At 46.2% G+C, this 18,582-nt stretch overlaps 1 protein-coding gene across 1 annotated transcript in view; it reads right to left on the reverse strand.

Annotated features, from left to right (window-relative positions):
• Window positions 1-15,979: 15,979 nt before the first annotated feature.
• Window positions 15,980-18,582, reverse strand: part of LOC144120391 (gonadotropin-releasing hormone receptor-like) — a 656,327-nt gene continuing 653,724 nt past the window's right edge. Inside the window, exon 3 of the mRNA XM_077652739.1 lies at window positions 15,980-16,666. Within this exon, the coding sequence (XP_077508865.1) occupies window positions 16,104-16,666 (563 nt within the window). The 3' untranslated portion in view covers window positions 15,980-16,103. The remainder of the gene's footprint in view (window positions 16,667-18,582) is intronic.

Consider the following 18,582-nt stretch of genomic DNA (forward strand, 5'->3'; position numbering starts at 1 on the left):
ACACGTCACCAAGCACAACTGAAGCTGAGCACAGGCCAACCGGAACTAAAGTTTCCCCCATCTCCACAAAACGCATCGCTTTTGTCCCGCCCCCTAAGGATTTCCTCGTGCCATGTTAGGCGGTTTGCCCCCTCTGTATTTGGCAATAAATGTTTCCACCACAACCACCACACAAACATAACTGTGTCCAAAGCGGTTCTTAAATGAAAGGCTCTTAACTGACTCAGTGGCACCAGTATTAACCAGAGCAACCGTTTCAACATTGTCGACACACACTGACGCTTTTTTCTTTAACAGGATGATAGGCAGAGGTATTCTCGAAATTGACCGTCCGGCGACCTTACCTCTATCGGTCGCACCACCTAGTTTCCCAGCGGTGGAGAAACGAAGCGGCGACGTGGAGATGGTGAGCGGCCTTGTCGCTGCGGCGGCGGAGTGATACTGCGATCGGAGACAGAGGAGTCATTGCGTGCACCTCGGTGGGGAGAAGCAAGTCGATAGAAGTTAGCGGGCGGCTGCTCCCACTGGGCGTCATTCCTGAAGCGTGGTGCGCGTTGTGCAGGGGATCGAGAAAGTTGACGACGCTGGCAAAAGCGGGAAAAGTGTTCGCTGCACTCACAGCCGTAACATATGGGCGGCTGGCGGCTCTGGAAACCCACGGCAAGATCCCTTGGAAATTAAAGAGAGGCGACGGACGTCGCCTCTATTCAACCTTTCCTGATTAAGTGCTTCGTGGTGAGACGAGACACACCACGAGGCACTTCATCAGGATGGGACGGACGCTGCTGGAAATAAGGATGCGCCGACGACTGCTCGGCCGGCTCGGAGCCGGAGTTGTAACATATTCCGTTGCTATTTGGTGCAGTCCATGAAGTGCGCTGTTTTCATGATGGCATGGACCTCGGTGTCTGTTGGTAAGGGAGCTCAAAATTTGTACGTTGACGCAGAGCAGCCAACTCCTCGCGTACGATCCTTTTAACTATAGAAGCGATGTCTTCTGGCTCGGGGATATCGATGCTGGCGACGTTTGTCACATTGGAAAGGCGGCCGTATTTGGGCGCTATCCGGTGTGCTTTAAGCGCCTCAAATGCAAGGCACTGCTTTATGACATCTGCAACCGTAGCAAGGGTGTCGCGTGAAATAAGGAATTAATTGATACACGTCCTCAGCAATTCCCTTGAGAAGGTGCCCTACCATGTCCTCTTCTAGCATCTGCCGCTTGACAATGCGACAAAGTTTCATGACATCGTAGATGTATCGCGTGCATGCTTCACCGGACAGCTGGGCTCTCTGGGAAAGTTGCCGCTTAGCACGTTCCATCTTCGCAAAAGTATTTCCGAAGAACTTGCAGATTTCTTCAACGAATCGGCTCCAAGTCGTAAGAATTTCCTCGTGGTTGTCAAACCAAATCAGAGCCGCGCTAGCAAGGAAGAAAACGACGTTGTACAGGCGGGCGATTGAGTCCCAACGGTTGTAGTTTCTGCACCTTTCATAATGTCGAAGCCATTCTTCAACGTCCTCGTCGGCCTCGCCGTAGAATGTACGCGCCTCTCGCTGATGGAGCAAGGCCGTCTCTTGGTCAGGTCGCTGCACCCGAGTCTGCGTGCTTGCGTGGTAGGCATTGAAAGAAAGTCTTGAGGCGAGAAAGGTCGAAAACCTGTTGCACGGCGGCTGCGGCGGGGTACTGGCGAATCCAGGTGAGAGCTCTATATGCGGATGAAAGCTGGTCGCCGACAATGCAGATCCCAGATCAGTCTGATATATATATATATATATATATATATATATATATATATATATATATATATATATATATATATATATATATATATATATATATATATATGTGTGTGTGTGTGTGTGTGTGTGTGTGTGTGTGTGTATAACCAAGGTGCATAGGAGAATGTTTAATTTTGTTATTGTGTAGTACTGATCAGTGGGACAATAATACTTGGAATAATCTATCGCCTAAAAAAATTACATATAAAGCAGCAGAAAAAACAACCATGCCGCAGGTGTTATCCGAACCCACGACCTCCGAATATCGCGTCCGGTTCTCTACCAACTGAGCTACGTCGACGGCTGTCCAGTCTGCTGCTCTCGTAGATATTTATGTTCAGTGGGTGTAAGCGAACCTTGAGAGTGTTCACCAGCGCCACCCTCGTCCATAACGGCGGACGTAGCACGTCCTGTATTACCGCTTGTGTGACGTGGAACGTCATCTAACGGCGAGGGCGGAAACTGTGCGAGAGCCCTCTTATGCTACCTATGGCGTCAAGACTGCCAGAACCGAGACCCTCGTTAAGCTATTAGCAACACGGATAAGCAAGACCAGAGGCTCTCAACTCAAGTAATTCCATACCTTCACATAGTTTCTCATAACCTTAAGAAAGTTGCAAGCAGATACGATGTTAACATCTCTTCTCCGCCCCAAGCAAGCTATTGAAAGTTTGCTCAATCACGGTTAGTAAGAAAAAGCCGATGTGCACTATAAACCACCAACTCGTTTTCACCCGTTGCACTACTAAGGTAGTGTACAGCATTCCGCTCACTTGCTCTAGAGTGTGCATTGGTCAAACGGGACGCTGTTTTAATGAGAGAGATAGGGAGCATTATAATCTGGTGAAAGAAGGGAAACGTGGTAATCTTGCTATCCACTGCCGGGATTGTAAGTGTAAACCCATATTCCGGAAAACTAAAATTCTTGGGCGTGGAAGGGATCGGATGGAAAGAGAGATTATTGAAGCTTATCGCATCAGAAAAGCCGGTGGTCAGTGTGTCAGCACCGCTTCCTTGTTTCTTCTTGATAATGAAATGGCGTTTTTAAATCATTGCGGTTGATTGCCACGAAGCGATAGTAGCGCTGTACTTAAGCTTTGGTATTCTCAATAAAAATCAGTTGGAAGTGCAGCATTCGTCCTGTCGTATGTGTGTCTTTTTCGTCCCCGTTTTTTCGTGCTGCTTCGTTTTCTCAAGATGGATTTAAACTAGGTTGCTCAAATGCAGACGAAGTTATAACACTTGAAAAGGCGTATTTGTTTCATCTCGAAGTCCCTTAGCCAATACAACTGTATGATAACAGAGCTAATTTTCTTGCTTGAGTCGTGTTCATGGTTGCATCTCACTCTGCCAGCTGGCTTCAATTAGTAGTCGAACGGGCGTATAGTGATCATGCGAATAGTGACCATGATCTGTTGCGACCATAAAAAGGAGCATATTGAGATATGCGGCCGAATATTACTATGCGGTACGAGTTCACATCACACTTGGTCATGAAACATATGCAACTAGAATAAAGCTGCCATCGGTGACATATTTTAAGAAAAACTGCAACAGTCCTACAGGTGTGCCGCACGTATTCACCGCCTTAGAAGACAGCCAGGAAAAATGCCTGTTATTGTATATTTTCAGGATTATTTAAAAAAATAGGCTTTTTTTCGCAACGTACGTAAGCTAAAAGGTAGAGGTATATCTATTGAGAATGACTACAGCAAAGAAACTCTGAGAAAACGTAAACTTCTATGGGAAACTGCTGAACCAGATGTCGACAGCGGGAAACGGGCTTTTCTTATCAATGATAAACTGAAGATTGCTTTCATGCTTGGGATGACAATCGAAATCAACGAATTGCCATCAGCCGCGAACGTCAAACTTCTGATAACGAATGACGCAATACTGCGTCGTTTCTAAAAATCTGAGAGTTCTATTTATTTATTTATTTATTTATTTATTTGAACCTCAAGAGTCCCTGACGGGACATTACATGAGGAGTGGGTGCAAGAACAGCGGTTAACAATGAATGTCACATAGGAATCAAGACGATGACATGGCTTCCTCGATGGCAGTCTTGAAATGGGCTGGATCGGGGATTAGTGTTAAGTCGGAGGTAAGGTCATTCCAGTCGCGAGCTGTGTGAACAAAAAATGATTTCTGAAAAGTAGTAGTGTGGGCACGATGCGGGGATGACGCTGTTTGGATGGCCTGTGCGGGGTGTTCGACGTACTGGTAGAATGAGCTTGCTGTCACAGGGTGAACAATGGAAAAACCTGTGATAAAGGCAGAGACGTGAAATTCGGCGACGGGAAGCGAGAGAAGGAAGTTTTAGTTGGAACTTCAAGGCGGATATGCTAGAGTATCGCGAGTAGTTTGAAAGGATAAAGCGAGTGGCCCGATTCTGAGCAGATTCAAGGGCTGAGGTAAGGTTAGACTGATGGGGGTCAAATATTGCGCAAGCTTATTCAAGGTTAGGGCGCACAAATGTTTTATAAGCTAGTAATTTTAGGGAAGAAGGTGTCATGCGCAGGTTACGCCGGAGACACCCAATTGCTCGATTAGATGAGTTTATTATGTGGTTAATGTGGCAAGACCATGATAAGTCACTAGCGAGGTTAGTAATACCAAGATACTTAAAAGAGTTAGCGGAAATAATGGCAGTATCGTTAATTTTATAAGTAGGCGGAGTATAATTTCGGCGGCGATGAAAAGAAATTTGCACAGTCTTTGTATAATTTAGGGACATTAGCCACGTAGTGCACCACTGCTGTATGTTATCCAGGTCATTTTGGAGGATGTAAGCATCCTCGGCGTTAGTTATGGGGCGTTAGAGTACGCAGTCATCCGCGAAAAGGCGGATGCTAGATGTTACTGTGGAAGGCAAATCGTTAATGTACATTAGAAAGAGCAAGGGGCCAAGAACTGTGCCTTGGGGAACTCCTGAAAGAACGTGTGAGTAAGATGATGAGAAGCCATTAGCGGAAATAAATTGCATGCGGTCAGTTAAAAAGCTTCGAATCCAGTTCAAGAAACTAGGATGAAAGTTTAACAGGGACATTTTAAGTAGAAGGCGTCAATGGGGTACTTTATCGAAAGCTTTCTCGAAATCTAGAAATAGCGCATCAGTTGGGGTATTGCGGTCAAGATAGGAATGAATGTCATGCAGGAACAAAGCTAGTTGTAGAATGCTAGAAGTATAGTAAATAAGGCTGAACAAATTGAATTCCTTCTCCTCAAGTATGACCCACACATTACAATTGTCACAGAAACGTGGCTGCATGATGGTGTTAGCGACGAAATACCGCTATCACCATCGCATAAGATATTTCTCAGGGATCGTGGATCAAAGGGCTGTGGTATTGCTATCATTTTAAAAAAACACAAATACCTCCGAAATACTTCCTCAGATTGATAACCATGAAAGACTATTTGTTAAGGTTAACTGTTGGGGACACGTAGTTGTGGTATGTGCAGTGTATAGGCCACCGCCATCCCCTCCCGAGTTCTTGATCTCACTACGTGACTACATGCTTGCGCTGCAAAACCGGGAAATTATTATGGCGGGGGATTTTAACCTACCTGCAGGGGACTGGCTACATAGGCCTGAAATACAGCTTGTTGGTAGCCCTGTTTTCGGCGTTATGCTCGCATGCGACCTAAATCAAGTCATACTTGAAAACACGCCCGATAATGGTGACACTGGCTCAGTATTGGATCTTGTATTTGTTAGCAAGAATATTACGCAGTTCGAGGTTTGCGTGGAGGAGGAAATTTCGGACAAAAAGCTTGTGTGTTCAGTTGCAGCCTTGATAACTGCAAGAAAAATACATTAAAGGTTGTAAAACTGTTAAAGACTTCAGTCATGCCAATGATCAATCCGTCCTTGATGAACTATGGAAGCTGGTTGACAACTTACCAAAAACTGACGTTACTTCACTATGGCAGGCGTTTGTAACTTGCTGTAAATACTGCATCGATGCCTTTGTTCAGACCAAATGCATTAAACCACAGTGAACAATCCCATGCGTTGACAGAAAAATTATACCTTTAAAGCGTAGGCTAAAACGCGCTAAAAACCGGAAGAACAGAAACCCCGTAGATATTCGCAAACGACAAACCCAGCTTTCTGTTGCATTATTGCTAGTCCGACAGAAGTATTTTTCCAGTACCTTGCCGAACTACATAAAAACTAGTCCTTATAAATTTTGGCGGTACCTTGGAAATAAGAGCACACACTTGCAAGAAATAAGGCGGCACGATAATGTGATTGCTGATCCAGAGGAAATTTCGAACATAATGAATATATACTTTCATTCTGTATTCAACCAGGTCGATAGTGTCACAGAGGCTGCGCCTTCTTGCTACCAAGTGTCAGACTTCATATCTTTTGTGGACGTGTTTTCGTTATTGCTAAAAGTTAAACAAAAATCTTCTGGAGGCCCAGATGGCATACCGAATTCCTTCCTTCATCGTTACGCCGAGCCTATTGCACACATTTTAACACCTATCTTTTTTTTATCTATTAGCACGGCAACTTTACCTGACGATTGGCGTGTGGCCCGTGTCATACCCGTCTACAAAAAAGGTGGCCGCCAGCTTGTGGAAAACTACCGCCCAATTTCACTGACATCTACGAGCTGCAAAACACTAGAACACATCATCGCTCACTACATAACAAATTTTCTTGAAGCTAACGACTTACTCTCTCCATTTCAGCATGGATTTCGGAGGGCTTTGTTGACATGTACCCAACTTTTAACAACTGTTCACGAAATCGCTCTAACACTTGATTCTTCGGGGCCGGTTGATCTTATCTTCCTTGATTTTAGCAAAGCGTTTGATCACGTTCCTCACGGCAAACTTCGTGAAAAACTTACTAATTTTGGTCTTTCTGCGTTCATCATAAACTGGATAAGAGCGTACCTTTCGAAACGCACTCAGTTCGTGGATGTCAATGGCCATGCCTCCAATGTGTTACCGGTTTCGTCCGGAGCGCCTCAAGGAAGCGTACTGGGACCAATTCTTTTCGTAATGTATGTTAATGATATAACTAGTGCCGTTCATCCACATATTAACATCAGGTTGTTCGCGGACGATTGTCTGCTTTTTAAATAGGTTACAGGCCGTGAAGATCAACTTAAGTTACACCATTGTTTAGCCACACTTAATGAATGGTGCACGGAGTGATCTATGACCCTAAACAGTGAAAAAACGGTCTTACTTCGCGTCATGAACAAAAAAACAGCAATTTCATTTTCATGTTGCATCAATAATACTCAAATAAAGGAAGTAACAGAATACCTTGGCGTAACGTTTACAAACACTCTTTCGTGATCCAAACCCATTGAAAACATTCGCGCATCCGCTTCCCGAAAACTCGGCTTTCTGCGTCATAAGCTGAAAACAGCACTCCCTGATTTGAAAATGCTAGCCTACAGAATTTACGTATTGCCGAAATTAGAGTATGCAGCCATAGTATGGGATCCCTTTGATCTAAAGCATAAACATAACCTTGATGTGGTTCAGAGGCGAGCAGTGAGGTTCATTTTCAACAAGTTCAGGACCACTGATTCCCCGTCACAACTCATGGCTGACAATCATATCCCTAACTTTGAATTGCGAAGAACTATAGCGCGACTTAAATTTCTTTTCACGATGTACGACAAGTCGCTAGAATTTAATGGGTGACCATGCATTCAACGTTACCTGCCACGCGTGTCAAGGCACCGTCACGCTCACAATTTGCTGCCTTTCCATGCCCGTACTAACTTGTATATATATTCTTTTTTTTCCTCGCACGGTTAGTCAGTGGAATGGTTTCACTGATAATTTTGACCAGGCGCTGCTGCTGTATTTTGCGTCGTGACATTCTGCGGCGTTTTTTCGGTAATTTTATAAGGTTATCATTATTCTGAGGGGTAGCGTATGCAAGTCCATTTCTGTGAGATTGCGTAAAAATCATTCTACATAACTGAAATGCGTGCTTGTTCACTTTTGTTCTCTTTCACATGGTAAACGCGAGAGCTTATTTGTAATTGATGTTAATCGGGAGAAAATGTTGTACGACACGCCCACCTGCTTGGTCTCGTTGAGACTGCAGTATTTGTAAATAAATAAAAATAAACATCAATGCGCAAGGCATGTGCAGGCCTGCGGATTGAGTACATACTAGCCTGAATAGATTAAAAAAGTTTTCAGCACTTCAAAAGCGCGATCAGCGGGCGATAGCCCCACACGGCACATCATTTCACATGGGAGCGACCAGTCCGCCGGCTGAAGAGCGGTTAGGGTGCCTCGATCGCCAGCGCCGCTTTCAGGGTGAAGACACTGGGTCGGCGGGGGCATGTTGGGTCTCACTCTCCCGTTCAGTTGCCTTGAGCGCAATGCGCCTCCGCGCCGTTTTGCAGCTGCCGCGAGGAATTCAGAAAATTTGGTGTTTTAGCTTGACAGAGTGGTAGCAGAGATAACTACCCTATCACTATCTCGCAGCTAACCTGCCGATAAAGTCGGCGCCTTATGAACAGTCGGTGCACTGTTGCGTGTTGGTTCTGTTCTGTAGCGTTCATTTTGCGCAGTGTTCCTTCATAACAGCTTTCTTACAACTTGTGTAGCATATTCCAGTGCAACCTTTTGACCCGAATACTCTACATTTCAATTACATTTCCAACAATCAGGATTACTTATTTCGAGCTGCAGTGGCACATTGGCCAAAGACTACCATTCAGGCAGCTTTTCGTTCGCCGTAAAATCAATTCGAGAAGGTGCGTTTCATGGCCGCTAATTACAATAATTATGAGTATGCAAAGATAAGTAGTGCGTTATCCCTCCGTCCCAAGCAGAAATTGTTCTGGAAAACAAGCGTTTCGCATGCCTTAGCTTTCATACTTTGAGGTTTACTGTTGTTCACGCAGTCTGGCTTGACCCGCGATTGGCAATTTTTTCGGCGCGCGCCGTCACGAGCAAAGCCAAATAGCCGGTGCATTTCAATAGTGCGGGAAGAACACCCGGGAACACAACAGACCCTCATAACTTGGTCTCTGACTGCTGCATCACGCACAGTGCGAGCTCACTAGAAGCAAAGGGGCGTGGCCCGTTTTCGCCTCGGTTTTGCAAGTTCTGTGCGTTCTCCGCCGCCTTTCTTCTTCCGATTAGAAGCACGTCGTCGCCGTTACGCGTCGCGGCCTTTCTTCTCCCGATTACAGCCGCCTCGGCACATATCGCACGTTCTGCACCACGCTGTCAAAAGTCGCGCGTTTTGACCACCAGACCACAAGCGCTTGCACTGATGACGTAGGCCAAGGAAGCTGAAAGGCGAGCGCTAAAAACTGCCAGGCCACATCAAAAGTTGCCGAGCGGCTTTGGCTTCACAACCTGATTACAAAGTCGTTTCGCAATAAGGCAGCCGTATTATTTATGCGCTCTTGCTAGTAAGCGATTATGTGAAGCTCTCGTCGCCGATTTTTGTTCAGTTTATTATTGTTTTATCTTAATGCCAGGAAGGCACGAAGGCTCTCCTCACTCCTTCTTTGCGCCAGCTCACTACGAGTATCCTGGCGCCAAACCTATCTTCAGTGCGTCAGTAAGCAAAGAAGCCGTGGCTGCGTGACGCGAATGCAAGGCGGCTTTTTTCTCCAGTAATGGTTTATTTTCCTTACTTTTCGTATAATTTTTAAAGAAATCACAACTGAGGAAAAAAGGCTCTTTTCATTGCCGCCAGGCAGCCACGTCAGTAAAATTCGTCACGAGTGTTTCTGGGCAACCATATCCTATAGACTACTTTTTTTGCCTCTTTAGATGACCGCAGCAGCAGGGATGGGCGAAACGCAAAGGCACATCGTGTGCTGTGCGATGTCAGTGAATGTTAAACATGCCGAGGTGGTCGAAATTATTGGGAAGGCCTCCACTACGGCACCTCTTCCTCTCTTCTTTTACTCCCACCTTCCTCCCTTCGCTTACGGCAGATATGTGAGACAATTACTACGCCATTTCCTTTCCTCAAAAACCAAATTTCAATTTTTTTCCTTTGTTGCTCCGGCTCCTCTTTCTTAGTTTACCCTGGCAGGGACAATGATATTGAAAATAAATAGTTATCAGGGGCTGATTTTGTGAGGCCTCTTTTTGCTTCAGTCGCTTTTGATGATTTTTCCGCATGTTTTGAAAGGAAAAAGAAATTGTTTAGTAAAATTGGCCCTCAAATAACAGAAGCTACTTAATCACTACGAGTTTATAAGATGTCATCGCATCGCATCGCATCGTCAGTCTACGTGTAGTCAGCACCATCGAAAGGGAAACGTAACCATTTGCATTGTTTTGTTGCGGTACAAGGCACTAAGAAAAGCAGTTCAGAAAATATGACCATTTGGCTTCAGACGTGTCCTCAGCTTTCTACTCCAGAGCAGTGAGGTGACATATTACTTGGAAGAGAAACTTGACATTATTACGTAGAATTTTTCACATAAGGTTCAGCAACAATACAAAGGCACTTCAGAAAATATTGGAAAGTGAATGTTGACTACGCAAAAATATTATATTTGGCAGGACATGCATGCTCTGCGCTCCTTGTATACAAGAAGAACTTGGGGCCTTGGGAACAGCCTTTACGTTCAAAACAACAAAAGCAGCATAATTATATGGAATTCGGTGACCCTAATATAGTGCATATTATCGTATCAAGGAAAACCAAATAACTTCTGCCCTTTTAAAGTGCAGCCGTTGACTTAAAAACACAGCATTCCGTCATAACTTTTCGTTTGTCGTGTAGTAAGAGCGAATTTATCATGCATAAAATACGCTCAAAACTGCCAAAACACTACTGCCACGAGTGAAACAAGTATATACTGTCTATTTCCAGATTATCAGCATTATTACAGTCGCCAAGCGACCGCACCAGAAACCGTGCCAGACGCATAGCGCACTGCACGCAACTGACGTGTGAGACCCAACAGGCCGCTGCGAGGGGGAAACGGCGGCGCGGGGCAGTACAAAGGGTGTCCACACCCTGAAAGCGGAGGCGAGCGGGCATCCAGGCACCCTATGAGCGGTAGGGTCGCAGCGCCACGATCGCGCAGCGGAGGCGTACAGGAAGTACCCCTAGCGCGCAGGCCGTACAAAGAGCGCGCCGCCGCCGCAACTCGAGCCCGGCCGTTGTTAAGCCTAACCAAAACTAAATATTAACCTAATTATGCCCTATTGGTGTGTAACGTGTTCTACTCATCTAGACCATTACGAATATGCATTAGTTAGATCATGGCCTCATCGGTTATTAATTGTAAGCAATTGAATTTCAGCCTGACCATAACAGAAGATTAACTTCATTAGTTAATATTGTTTTTTAATTTGTTCTATTTATCTAGAGGATTCCAAATATCTAGTTCGTTTTGTGATGACTCATTAATTACTGAGTTATAAGCGATTAAACATAGTCACGTGACGTCACAAAATCAGTGACCTCACCGATCAATTACCAATTCTATACACTACTGACGTCGCCAATCAATCACCACAATCAATAATGATTTACTATGGGCGCCGCCATCTTGAATTCCTCGAACTTAGAAAATTTAGACTTAAGTGCCAACTCCAAGAGCTCTTCTTGGGCGTACGCGCTCAGCGTCGGCGCTCTTGGCGTACGCCAGAACCGGTCTACGCATGCGCACTGCAGGAGACGCCAGCAAATCTAGGCGAGGTGCCGATATCTGTCCGTGCTAGATATCGGCTCCAGTGCAAGGGCCCTCGCGTACGCGTCGGAAGGGGGGTCCAGTTTACAACAATCTGAGGATCGCGGAGCTCAGGGTGACTTTTTTCTTCATGGCTTGAAGCTCCTTCAGGTTCCCCGAACACTTCTTCGCGGTTGAAGTTCTCCTTTCAGCACCCCCCAACCACTTCTCTTCACGGCTTGAAGATCTCTCCCTCGCCTCGAGAGGGGAAGCGAGCCGGCACCAGGAACAAGGAGATGCATGCCCCCTTTCGACGCCCGTTCATGCGTACGCCAAGAGCGCCGATGCTGGGCGTGTACGCCCAGGAAGGGCTCTTGGAGTTAGCACTTTAGAAGTTTGGCTGTTTCTACTAGTTAAGTGCACTTCTGGGGTTTCATTGCGTGCAAAAAAGGACGAGAAGGGTGCACAAGTGCAACAAACAAGGACGTGAAGGGTACACAACAAGCACAGACAAAGACGAGAAGGGTACATGAGAAGCGCAGGCAAGAACGGGAAGTGTACTGAACAAGGGCAGACAAAAAAAAGACGAAAAGGGTACAAACAAGCACAGAGAAACAACGACGACGAGAAGGGTACACAAGGAGTGCAGACTCGCAAGAAGCGTGCAGATCAAGCGCAGATATACAAGGGAGAGAAAAGTACTCAACTAGAGCAGACAAATAAGAAAGAGAACGGTACACAGCAAGCGCACCCGAACAAGGACAAAAAGCAAAAAGGGTGCGGAACAAGTACAGTAAAATGAGGGACAAGGAGGGTAACCAACAAGAGCAGACAAAGCGCAAAAGGGCACACAACAAGCGCAGATAAACAAGGACGAGAAGGGTGCACAAGTAGCACAGAAAAGCAAGGAAGAGGTCGGTAGAGAGACGAGAAGGCACACAACAGGGCGAGAAGAGTACACATTAAGAACAGAAAAACAACTGTGCAGAGTGTACACAACAGGTTTAAAGACGATAAGGGTACGCAACAAGTTCAAGCAAACACGGGCGAGAAGGGTACACTGCTAGCGACGACAAACAAGGATGAGAAGGGCACACAAGCAGAAAGAAACAAAGAGGAGAAGGGCGCACTAACAAGCGCAGAGAAACAAACAATAGAAGGATACGCAAACAAGCACAAGGAAACAACGACGAGAAGGGTACGAAAAGAGCGCAGGCAAAGACGCAAAGGGTACCCAAAAGGTGCAGACAAACAAGGACTGTAAGGGTACACAGCAAGCGCAGACAAACAAGAAGGAGAAGAGTGCGCTCCAAGCGCGGACAAACAAGGGCGAAGAGGGTGCACAATACGCGCAGCGAAGCAAGAACGAGAAGAGTACACAAGAAGCGCCGTCAAAGACGAAAAAGGTACACAACCAGCGTTGATCAACGAAGACGAGGATATGCAATCAAACGCAGACAAAGAATGACGAGATGATGATTTTTCTTCTGCTTTTATTGTTCTGCCAATGTTAAAAAACTACAAAAATTAAAAGACTGCTGGCTAACCGTCACTTTTGCAATAAGGAGCACCTCTTCCCATTTACTTGTCTAACGACAAGAAGGGTGCACTATAAGCGCAGAGCAAAAATGAGGAGAAAGGCACACTAGCGCAGACAAATAAAGACGAGGGAGCTGCACAACAAGCGCATGCAAAAAAACGACGAGAAGTGCACACAAGCGCAAACAACAACCACAAGTATGCACAACAAACAGAGACAGCAAACACAGATAAACAAGGACGACAAGGCTACGCAACGAGTGCAGACATTCAAGGACGAGAAGGGCACACAACAAGCACAGACAAGCAGGGGTGAGAAGGTTACACAACGAGCTCTCACAAACAAGGACGTGAGGGAGACACAACCAGCGCAGAGAAACAAAGCCGAAAATGGTACGCAAGCATAAATAAAGAAACACGAGAGGGGTACGCAACAAGCGCAAAAGAACAAGGACAAGAAGGGTAGAAATCAAGCGGCAAAGATGGAAGCTCTGAACATAATCCGAGGCCTGGCGGCGCGTGAGGTAGGCGTTATTCGTAAGGGGATGACTGTGTAAGTTTTTGCATCAAAAGGAAGGTGTGATTTTGGACTGCGCATAGTCCATGATATGACGGTTTGAAGTTGCTAAAGATACGCCTTCTTTCGAATAAAAGTCAGTCACGAGTCTGCGCTTCTTAGGGTTTCCCCTTTAGTGATTGGATGTAATACGAATGGGTGATGGTGGCAATCTTGAGGTGCTTGTTTTTTTTGGTGCACGCCAGCACGGCAGAAGAAAACTAAAAACAGAACGCTACTGGATTCCGCTTTCACTGCAGAGAACTCCTGGAGCGAGAGGTAACATAAGGAGATCATCATCAGCCTTACTACGCCCTCTGCAGAGCAAAGGCCTCTCCCATGTCTCTCCAATCAACCATGTTTTTGCCAGCTGCGCCCACACTATGCCTGCAAAGTTCTTAATCTCATCCGCCCATCTAACCTCCTGTCGCCCCCTGCTACGCTTGCCTTCTCTTGGAATCAACTCCGTTACCCTCAAGGGCCAGCGGTTATCTTGTCTTCGCATTACGTGCCCTGTCCAAGCCCAATTCTTCGTCTTCATTTCGAATAGGATATCATCGACCTGCGTTTGTTCCCTCACCCACGCTGCCCGCTTCCGGTCTCTTAACGTTACACCTACCATTTTTCTTTGCATTGCTCGCTGCGTTGTCCCTTACTTAAGCTTGAAAACTAAACATTTTGACAAATTTGCCTGTCTGGTTGGGTTTGAAGACTTATAATAAACTGCACAACTCCAACCAAAAATTTTAACTTTAACCCAACGTTTCGAAGCCGACTCGGCTCCTTCATCAGGGGTGACTGAGGGCAGTAGCTAGCGTCTTTTAAATATGGATGGGGGGGGGTCAAGGGAACGACAGCCGCCGAGAGAAAGAGCCCAAGGCATTGCCTACAAAATTCCATGCGCCGACTGCGGCGCAATCTACATCGGCGAAACCAAAAATTTCAAAGAAAGTATTCAGCGACATAAAAACGACGTCCGAAAATTCGCAAGAGAACGCAATCCAGTAGCCGAACGTTCCTAGGTCTCCGACCATAGAATCAACTTCAAAGAAACCCGCATCATCGGAATCGAAACAAATTACCACAAGGGGCTCCTTCTGGGATCCTGGCATGTACAAACCACCGCGAACAATATCAACCGCACAAAAGGAAATTTGCCCCCAGTATATGCCCAGGGACTTCGCTCTTCATCTCAACGAAAAAAAGTCGCCGTTCAGCACCTCCCTGCAGTGCGCCAGCGTGACTAACAGCCTAAACCCCACTCCACCGCGCCTTTCGCGTCACAGCTGTCGTTCCTTTGACACCCCCCCCCCCCCCCCTCCATACTTAAAAGATGCTAGCTACTGCCCTCAGTCACCCCTGATGAAGGAGCCGAGTCGGCTTTGAAACGTTGGGTTAAAGTTAAAATTTTTGGTTGGAGATGTGCAGTTTATTATAAGTTTGCTTAAGCTGAACTCTTTTCACTAGCCTCGACGTTTCTGTCCCGTAGGTGAGTACCGGTACTATAGAGCTGTTGTGCACTTTTCTCTTGAGGGATATTGGTAAACTGCCATTCATGATCTGAGAGAACCTAGCATATGCGCTCCACCCGATTTTTATCCTTCGAGTTATTTCCCTCTCATGATCCGGATCATCTGTCGCTACCTGTCCTAAGTAGACGTATTCTTTCACAAATTCCAGCACCTCGCTGCCAATTGTGAACTGATGTTCCCTTGCTAGACTGTTTAACATTACTTTGGTTTTCTGGATGTGAATTTTTAGGCGCACCGTACTGCTCTGGCTGTCTAACTCATTGATCAGGATTTGCAGTTCATCTCCTGAGTGACTCAGCAAGGCAATGTGATAAGCGAATCGCACATTAGTTAGGTATTCTCCGTTAACTCTTATCCCCAACTGTTCCCAATTGAGGCCTCGGAATACCTGTTGTAAACTGATGGCGAATAGCATTGACGGCATTGTGTCTCCTTGCCTGACGCCCTTCCTTATTGGAAATTTATGGCTGACTTAGTGGAGAACTATGGTAGCTGTGCAGCTGCTATATCTTCCAGCATTTTGACGTAAGATTATTCTACACTCGATTCCGCAATGCCTCTATGACTGCTGACATTTCGACTGAGTCAAATGCTTTTTTTGTTATCAATGAAAGCTATATACAGGGGTTGGTTACATTCTGCGCATTTCTCTGTCACCTGATTGATAGTGTGAATATGATCTATTGTAGAATATCCTTTACGAAAGCCTGCCTGATCATTTGGTTGATTAAATTATAAGTTGCCCTCACTCTATTAGTCACATAACAAGATAGTAAACATTAAGGAGAGTGGAAAACAATGCAGAACAATAGTGCGACGACCCTCGCAAATGAAAACACATGAGGCTGAAAGCACGCTGCTTAAATCGTATAGAATAGTGGTACTCCATCACTGCAGCCGTCAGCCAAGCTCGCGATCACCCGGATTTCTCGACCATTTCATGGTTCGGTTCGGCTATGGTAAGACACACCCGCACGCACACCTGTTTGGTTATTCAGCTGTTCTCTTTTTGCGGCTTTTGCCTCCTTGAGTTGGGTGCTTCGGTCCCTAACCGTCGTTGAGAGATGCGGAGGCTTCTATGGTACGCAGCTGGTTCCGAGCATGCGCGCGGGTGACTCGCCGCAGCCGCTTCTGACCCGGGTCGCCCTCCGCCGTGGGTTCCACGGGAGCCGTCTTGTTCAGGGAGCCCGGCAAGAGCACTGAGTTGTTGACGGCGCGCGATGCGGCACTGCTGTTGAACTGCCGCGATCGCCGCAGGGGCCTCTGGCGGCGGAGGTGGAAGATGCCGTAGATAAGCGGGTTTATCATTGCCGTGGAGCTGCCGAAGAAGAAAATGCCTGCCTGAAGCTCCTCGGTGAGCTGGTCATCCGGCTCGAGGAAGATGAGTATGACCATCATGCAGTAGTAGGGAGTCCAACACACGATGAATGCCGCTACTATGACCACGGTTATCATGAGGGACTTCATCTTGGCCCTGTGCAGCAGCCGCCGCCGGGCGTCGTCCATCGATAACGCACCCCGCGTAGAGCGTTCCGCGCCGCCAGCCTCGGCAGTCAGGCCCCCACTTTCTTGCTCGGACGCCGTGGCAGGAACGAAAGCACTCCGCTGAACTGCGAGGCCAAAGGACAGAATTAGCCGCTTTCAAGTGACCCAAGTATGAACTGAGTTTACATCAGTTAACAAAATCTATTGCTTTCTCAAGATAATTCGCGTACACACCGAGCATCCCGAACGACCACCGCAGTTTTTTGCGCAACCAAAGACGCTGACTTTGCAAGCAATTTCTTAGTTTCCGTTACTTTAAATAATATGGTTGCCTCGAAACAAGCCGAAAGTCCCGGGAGTGGATACAGTCCTAGCGCGAGCACTCAGACTCAGCGCTAGGACATAATAATTGCAGTACTTCGTTTACTCTCTTTACTGACCATAATCATAATAATGATAGAATAACGGCCTGAGGGGAGAGTTGGTGCATGCATAATGAAATGAATGGCGCCGCAACAAGGACACTGGTGGCGTCTCTTTCTTGTTAGTGTCCTTGTTGCGCCACCATTCATTTCATAACTATGATGGTTGCAGCGGAGCGGCTTTCGGTTGAATTACAAGATTTTTCTGCGCTCAAAGTGTTTCCCATGCGACGTTAGCAATGCAGCAACATCGAAACTCGCTAGCATTATCGAAACTGATAATGGCAAGGCTTCAGATATGCAGAACTGAACGTCTTGCTGGGCAAGTTGGTAACTGCATATCTTTGGTTACAGGCGCGAAAACAGACACAAGGCAGAAAGACGGGACGGAGCGCTACTCATAACGGATTTATTTGAAGGCAACAGGGATAAATATACACCATCTTACGCGCAAAAAATACTATCATCTTCAAAATTGATATTATAGCGAACGAGTGAAATAGTTGTTCTCAGCCTTATAAAAAGATGTGGGCGTGTCGCTGACGTAATGCTTCCGTTCTTTGCAATACAAAAAGCTTCCATTAATTCCCTGGCTTTTGCATCTTTCCATTTTGATAGAATTCGCGCATCGGAAAAACGTGGCTCACAAGTGCGTGACGGGCAGGACCTCATTTGCTTAGGCATATTTGGGCCATCTTTATCATGCTCAACGTTTCTTTCGTGTTTTCTGACTCGCTCGTTAACGCAACGCCAAGTTTGCCCTATATAAGAGCGGCGGCACGAGAGGGGAATTTCATAGACAACACCATCGGCGCACTTCATGAACGATCGCCCATGTTTGGTGCCACACCCTCTCTATTCTTTTCGTTCTCTTTCAATACGAGATCAGAGGCTTCAGAGCTTTTCTGGGGCTGAAAAAACAAGCGGCACACCATGCCTGCCTGCGACCTTTTTCAAGTTGTGGGCTAACTTGTGCACGTAGGGCACCACCACATGTCGCGCCACCTCTTCTCGGGGGACATCTTCCCAACTCTCACAGCCTTTCTCTTCATCTTCTCTAACAGGCTTTCAGCGACTGCCGTTACGAGCGAATCAGGGAACCCAGCTGAAGGCACCCTGGCCAATTGGTTTTGAAAACTTAGTGGCATCTTGTGAAAGCGTGATTTTCTGAGTGCGGATTCGAGAGAAAGTGAAGCAATCCCCCCAATTTAATTAGTTTGGAATGAGCAGAGTCATATGACAGAACCTTTTTTTTTTTTGCGCGCGGAGCATACGCCCAACAGACCTGTTCCTCACAAAACTCAATACTAAGATCTAAAAACTGTAGAACATTACCTTCAGGTACTTCGCAAGTAAAACTTAAGCCATTTCCATGTTTGCTAAAAAAGGATAAAATATCGCGCACACACTCACCGAAGTTCAAACTTCCGCCCTTAGTAAAAATGATTAAAAGTCGTCCATATACCTGAACGCTTTAAAAGCGTTGCTGGCGGTTAAAACCTAGTGCAACACTTGATCCATTCGGGAAAGAAAAATATTACACAAGACAGGTGCAACACAGGAGCCTATACATATGCCAGCTTTCTGCAGAAAACACTGCTCGTCAAATGTTAAGAAGG

Source organism: Amblyomma americanum, chromosome 2 (genome assembly GCF_052857255.1).
Source record: "Amblyomma americanum isolate KBUSLIRL-KWMA chromosome 2, ASM5285725v1, whole genome shotgun sequence".
Lineage (NCBI taxonomy): Eukaryota > Metazoa > Arthropoda > Arachnida > Ixodida > Ixodidae > Amblyomma > Amblyomma americanum.